This window comes from Danio rerio, chromosome 1 (assembly GCF_049306965.1).
Source record: "Danio rerio strain Tuebingen ecotype United States chromosome 1, GRCz12tu, whole genome shotgun sequence".
Taxonomy (NCBI): Eukaryota; Metazoa; Chordata; class Actinopteri; order Cypriniformes; family Danionidae; genus Danio; species Danio rerio.
The window spans coordinates 32228519-32235600 of NC_133176.1; the positions used below are offsets into that span (position 1 = coordinate 32228519).

The 7082-nt window shown below is 37.5% G+C and overlaps 1 protein-coding gene across 1 annotated transcript; it reads right to left on the bottom strand.

The window, feature by feature from the left end:
- Positions 1–3268: 3268 nt before the first annotated feature.
- LOC141385746 (general transcription factor II-I repeat domain-containing protein 2-like) lies at positions 3269–5130 on the bottom strand. The gene is given in 5 exon segments (XM_073951942.1): positions 3269–3926; positions 3929–4536; positions 4538–4653; positions 4655–4791; positions 4794–5130. Coding segments are annotated over 5 exon segments (1704 nt in total). The 5' UTR covers positions 5056–5130; the 3' UTR covers positions 3269–3345.
- Between the last annotated feature and the right edge of the window lie 1952 nt (positions 5131–7082).

Consider the following 7082-nt stretch of genomic DNA (forward strand, 5'->3'; position numbering starts at 1 on the left):
ACAATAATTCATGAGGATCAGAATGGCTTTATTAAAGATAGACAAATGGCTCATAATATTCGCAGATTATTTGATATAATATACTCCTCTCATTCAAACTCTCAATCTGAAATTCTCATCTCGCTAGATGCTGAGAAGGCCTTCGGGTTGAATGGGATTATCTCTTCTCGACCCTGTCAAGGTTTGGCTTTGGTGAAATATTTATCTCATGGATAAAACTTCTTTAAGCATCCCCAATGTCATCAGTACAAACAAATAAGATAAGATCTGATTACTTTAGGTTAAGTCGCTCTACTAGACAGGGTTGCCTATTATCCCCAATGCTTTTTGCATTGGCAATTGAGCCACTGGCCATCTATCTACGAACTCCAACTGATTATAGTTGTATCATTCGAGGTGGTGGGGAACATAAAGTATCACTTTATGCCGATGCCGTTTTATTATTATATATCACCAACCCATGGAAATCTATACCTGCAATAAAGAAATTTGGAGACATTTTTTAGGATATAAACTTAATATGGAGAAGAGTATACTATTTTCAATAAATAATTTAGCTGATCAACAATCTTTTGAAACCCTACCTTTTAAAACCTCAACCCAGTTTAAATATTTAGGAATAAAAATCACTAAAATGTATTTGGATCTATTTAAAGATAATTTTCTAATGTTACTTGATCAAATATCACAGGACTTACAGAGATGGTCTCATATAATTATATCATTAACAGGAAGAATTAACATAATTAAAATGACCATCCTTCAAAAATTTTCTTTTTTGTTTCAATGTACCAATATATATATAAAATAGCTTTTTTTAATAGACTTGATAAAATTATTTCAGAATTTATTTGTAACAGAAAGAAACCTAGAATAAAAAAGGCATTTTTGCAGAGACCAATATCAAATGGAGGAATGGGACTACCAAACTTTCAGGTATACTATTGGGCAAGTAATCTAAGGATGATGGCTTACTGGACACAAAAACAATCCCAGTTATGGGTAAATATAGAAGAAACATGCTGTTATTCTTCATCGCTTTCAGCTTTACTATTTTCTCCCTTGTCTACTAAAAGTCCTGATCTATTAAAAAATCCAGTAGTTTCACATACTCTCAAGATATGGTCCCAGATTCGAAATTGTTTTGGTTGGCAAGCTGGCTCCCTCCAAAGCCCCATCACAAAAAATCATTCATTCACTCCCTCATATAAAAATACATTATACGATGACTGGGTGGAAAAAGGAATTCATAATTTTCTAGACATATTTATTGATCAAATATTTCCTTCATTTGAGCAACTACAAAGTAAACACAATTGACCTCGGTCCAATTTTTAAAAAATATTTACAGGTGCGAAACTTTGTGAAGCAAAACAACCCACTGTACCCTAATTCCCCAAATCAATCATCAATGGAAATGATAATTTTGCGTGACCCTAATAAAAAGGGAGGTATTTCATTTGTATATGGAATGCTCTTCCAATTAACAAACACAGCAACTTTAGAATCCTCCTGAGAAGCAGATTTAGAGGTTGAAATCACCAACGAGCAATGGGAGATAGCCCTTGAACAAATCCACAGATCATCGGTGTGCGCAAGACATGGTCTCATACAATTTAAAGTAATACATCGTTTACATTGGACCAAACAAAAACTTAATAAGATATTTCCAGAAGTGGACCCTGCATGTAATCGGTGTAGGCTAGAATCGGCGTCACTGGCTCATATGTTTTGGAGCTGCCCAAAATTATCATTGTACTGGGAAAATATATTTCTAACATTTTCAAAAATAGGTCAAAAGCTGATAGATCCAGATCCCTGTATAGAAGTTCTAGGCATTACTGATTTCGAGATAGCTAAAAACAGTACTGAACAAAATATAGTTCCATTTGTCTGTCTACTAGCACGAAGATTAATATTATTACACTGGAAACAGAAAGCCGCTCCAACATATACACATCTTATGACAGATGTAATGAAACATATGGAACTAGAGAAAATCAGATTCTCCCTAAAAAAAGAAAGAAGACAAATTCTATAAAATCTGGCAACCTTTCATGGCTTACTTTAAAGACATAAATTCGACAGGAAATAGTCAAATTGAAGAGGATTAGACCAATTTAGTTTAAAAACAGAAGAGTATTATTATTTTATTTTAAATTTTCTTTACTCTTATTTATTATTTAATATTTTATTTATTATTTGTTTCCTTTTTGTAATTTCAATTCAAATAAAATTTTTTTGTATTATTATTTTTTTTGTATTAATCTATTATTACTATATTTATATACGGATTGTTTGTATATTACATGCTTTATTGTCAATTGTGGTGTGAATGTTTGTGCTTGTTAGTCCAAAGATGTAAGTTCTTGTGTTATATAATCAAAAAACAATAAAGAAAGTTATATATATATATATATACATATATATAAATATATATATATATATATATATATATATATATATATATATATATATATATATATATATATATATATATAAAAGAACGTAAAACATAAAACACGCAGGGTCGGCGCAAGCTGAACTGGCGCTCTCAGCAACCGGCAATTACACCGCCCTCAACCTGTAAGTGACCGGTTCGCGAATGAAAGCAAGGACTGTGAGGGTGGGTGTAGTGCAGGGATGTCAAAGTCAAATATCACAGAGGGCCAAAAAACAAATTTGCTACAAGCCGAGGGCCAGACTGGTTTAATGTTTATTAAAACATATTAAAATGATTGCATAAACCCTATATTGAACCAAGACCTAACACAGTGCATATTATTTAATGATTAAATGAATAAAGCAATATTTTCTTATGGCTTCGTCAGTAATGTCAATTTAAAACTTTTTTCAACAGGCACACGGACAAAAACGAACCTTCTTTAAAGAAAAATCACATGTCCTGTACATTAAATGGATAAAGCAATATTTTCTTATGGCTCTGTCAGTATTTTCAAGAGAAAACATTTTAAACAGGCAAATAGCAAAAAAGTGAATGTCCTTCAAAAACAAAATATGTTCCTTAATATAAATGCATAAATGAAATTGTATGCATTATAAACTGAAAATGCACTATTGTGCTGCTCTATGATCTTACCAATCACTTCTTTCAAATAGTAAAATGAGAAAATAAAATATTAAATCAAATCAGTTGTATTCTTTCTCAATGCTCTTATCTGCAATTTTCCCTGAGTCCATTCAAATGAAAAATAAATATAAATAAGTAAAACACAATAAAATAAAATACAAAAATCTAAGGCACACATAAAAAACAATACTTCCTTCAAAGAAAAATCACGTCTCGTAGAAAAAAAAAATTGAAAATGTAATGCTCTGTGACACTCACTTGTCTGAGGCTGAGTCTGATAGTTGGTGGTGTCTCATCTTTTGTACAAGTTCATCAATGTTCGGGGTCAGGATCTGAGCTGAGGAAATCCTCAAGATTGAGTGAAGGAGCTCGTCGGAAAGACGGCTCCTGCGTGATGTTTTGTATAGGTTTATTAAAGAGAACGGTTATTCACACAGGTTTATGCAGCCAAACATAGAGAGCGTCTGAGCAGCTTGGATGCGCAGATGGGGCATTGTGTCGGGGATGAAACGTACAAACTCAGCAGCACCAACTCTCTCATATTTTTCCTTCAGTGTGTCATTGCACTGGAGCTCAATCAACTCCATTTGTAGGTTGGGTGGTGCGCTTTCCACGTCAACTCCAAAAGGATTGCTGAGCAGTTCAAACCTGAATTTTTGGGCTTCAAAGTCAGCAAATCGGCGTCGGAAGTCAGCGGCAAGTATGTTGAGTTTATCAGCAAACTGTGCACTCGGAAACACAGCGGTAGAGAGCTTCTCTTTCATGGTATGGCAGCTGGGAAAGTGGCTCAAGTTTTCTTTTAGCATCTGCGTCTCCCACAGACTCGGCTTGGTTTAAACGCCTTCACTGTACTGTACATGTCGGAGATGACACGCCTTCGTCCCAGCAGCTGCAGGTTCATCACATTCAGATGGCTCGTGATGTCGTGTAAAAGCGCCATTTCACACAGGAACGTTTCATCTCGGAGCTCTGTTGAGTCTTTCCCTTTGCTTTCCATGAACAGACAGATCTTCTCACGCAGCTCGAAACATCTTTGCAGCACCTTTCCCTGGCTTAACCATTGCACCTCTGTGTGATAGGGCAAGTCACCATACTCTGTATCTAATTTGCCAAGAAATGCCTTGAACTGGCGGTGATTTTAACCTCTTTCTCTGATGAAGTTAACTGCTCGTGTTATGGTGCTCATAACATGTTCCATTTTCAAGGCTTTGCCACACGACTCCTGTATGATACAGTGATAAGTTGTCAGATCATCTGTGACTTTTTCCTCCCGCATCCTTGCAACTAATCCACTCCTGTGCCCACACATCGCAGGTGCTCCATCTGTAGTCAATCCCACAAGTTTTCCCCACAGCAGCTCCATCTCATTTACACATCTGGATACTTCTTCATACAGATCTTGTCCTGTAGTTGTACCATGCATAGGACGTAATGCCAAAAACTCTTGTTATGCCCAGGCTGAAGTCCACTCCACGGATGAAAATTGACAGCTGGGCAATGTCAGATGTGTTGGTGCTCTCATCCACAGCAAGGGAATATGCGATGAAATATTTTCCCCTTTTCCACAAGCTGTTCTTTTAGATGGGTGAAAAGCTGTTCAGCAATGGTGTTTCTGCTCAGACTCACATTAGAAAATAGTTGCCTTTTGTCTGGGAACACTGCGTCACAAACTTTAAGCATACAATTTCTGATAAACTCTGTCTGTAAATGGCCTGTCGGGACTTAAGATCTTGTTTTAATTCTTCCACCTTCTATAGCCTTTGTTCCGTGTTCATATTCTTATGTTTGTCTTTGTGTGTCTGAGACGCTTCATTGTGCCTTCTTAGATTATATTCTTTCATTACAGCCAAAATGTTTCCACACAGAAGACACACAAGTTTCCCTTTTACCTCCGTGAACATGTACTTTGCCTCCCACCTGGCTTGAAACCCCCTCTTCTCAGCGTCCACTTTCCGTTTAGACATTTTTGGGGAGGGTGTAGCTGAAAATTGACATCTGTTCTGATTTCTGATGAATAATGAAGCCCGAGGTCTTCTTGCTGCGCTGCAGTGAGTTCTAGGCCTACTGTTGCATTGTGGGTTAATGTAGTGTTGGTTCGTGCAAAACACCACCAGGCAGCTGCAGTCTGCGGGCCGGTTTCAATAGTAATTAAGGGTGCTTTCACATCTGTGAATCGATTCAGTTGTTCCAAAACAGAGATTACAAAAGTTACATTGTTGCTCTTTGCTCTTGGAGTGGTTCGCTTTCACACTGCAAAGTTTCTAATCGGACCAAAAGAGCTAAAACAAGTCACGTGCGAGTAAACTCTCCTCACATTGTTCAGAGTTTCAGGGTTTATTTTTCAGCGTCCTGCTACGCTGTCAGGAGAGGTGGTGGTCTGGTGGTGATTGACAGAGTGCACGCGCGCGACTTGTTCGTGGAGAGACGCGGTGGAGAGGGGTGAGAAGGGTGCACGACGATGCCTATTTGAGGACCGGGAGGGAGACACGAGATTACCAGGAGATCATCACTCGTTTGCGGGCATCCGGAGACTCGCGAAACTTCCCGCCCTACTAATAATTCTCACTTCATATAGCCGTAAGCCTATTACATATCCATAAAACACTGTGATATAACCGCGCTCGGATCGGATCGCTTTCTCACTGCAATCGAACCGCTCCAGGGTTCGTTTCAATCGAGCCGAGACCACCTCATTCAAGCGATTTCGGAGAGATTACTTTGGTGCGGAACAGAGCGCGATTGCCGTGTTCACATATGCCAATCGAACCGCGCTAACTGGGCAAACGAGATACGTTCCGAAACAAAAGTCTAGGTGTGAAAGCACCCTTAATATCATCCCGGGGGCCATAGATAATTCAAGGCCACATCCGGCCCACGGGCCTTGACTTTGACATATGTGGTGTAGTAGATGAAAGTGTAAGAGTTGAAATATTGCTAATATTTTGATGTCTTTGACAATTCAAAACATGAGCTGAAAACAGAGACTGGTGACTTAACAACCCAGCAGGTGGGAATGCGGGAAAAACTAGTTTCTGCTGCATTTGCATCTGAGTCTGCTGAAACTCGGCTTCATCCACCCCATCTCACATATGGTCATTTCAATGTTTGAATGTTCTAGATTAACCAAACTGACTTTAACTATCATGTTTGATATCATTTGAAATGTCTCAGTGCGATTGGGTCCGTGTATCATCCGTTCATTTGATTATTCCTTTTATTACAGAAAACGAAACATCAGAAAAACGATGAATATTTCGTTTTTCTGTTTATTCTGTAGGCAGAAAAAACGGAAACTCATCTGTTATTCTGCTTATTAACTTAAAACGAAATATTAAAACAAACACAAAACCAAAACGAAATAATGAGTCAAAAAATGGTCCGTGTACGGTCCGTGTACATTTTGTTCATTTGTTTTCCATTTTCAAACGGAATAAAGGAAATGGAGAAAACGGCCGTTTTTCCGTTTTTCTTTTGCTCACGAGAAAACGAAAAAACGAGATTTTGGCTGGATTTTCGTTTTTTGGTTTAGGGTAGGATAACGGATAAACGACTTTAAAATTCATTTTACACATGTAGGCGGTGCTGAAACGCCCACTTTCCTCTAATTGGTCAACCAAATCTGCGCTCGTGACGTCACCCTCAAAATAAAAGCCTTACATGCAGGCTTTTAATTATTATTATTTAATTATATATTAACTAAGTTTACATATTCTATCATTTGAACCACACACAGTTAGCAGGCTTACATTCATTCCGTATGTATAAATAAATAAAAACGTAAATCAGCAGTATTCTTAGACATTTGTCGTTAAAATAAGGTCATAGTTCACTGCCAAGCTTCTTGCTGCTGTGCACCTGATGCAGAGCAAAGAAAGCCATTTCCGAGCAGCACCTGGTTTACATGATTGTTTCAGAGCTATTGTAGGCCTAAATAATAGCCTACTCTGTATAAAATAATAATTTATTATTATTATTATTATTATTATTATTA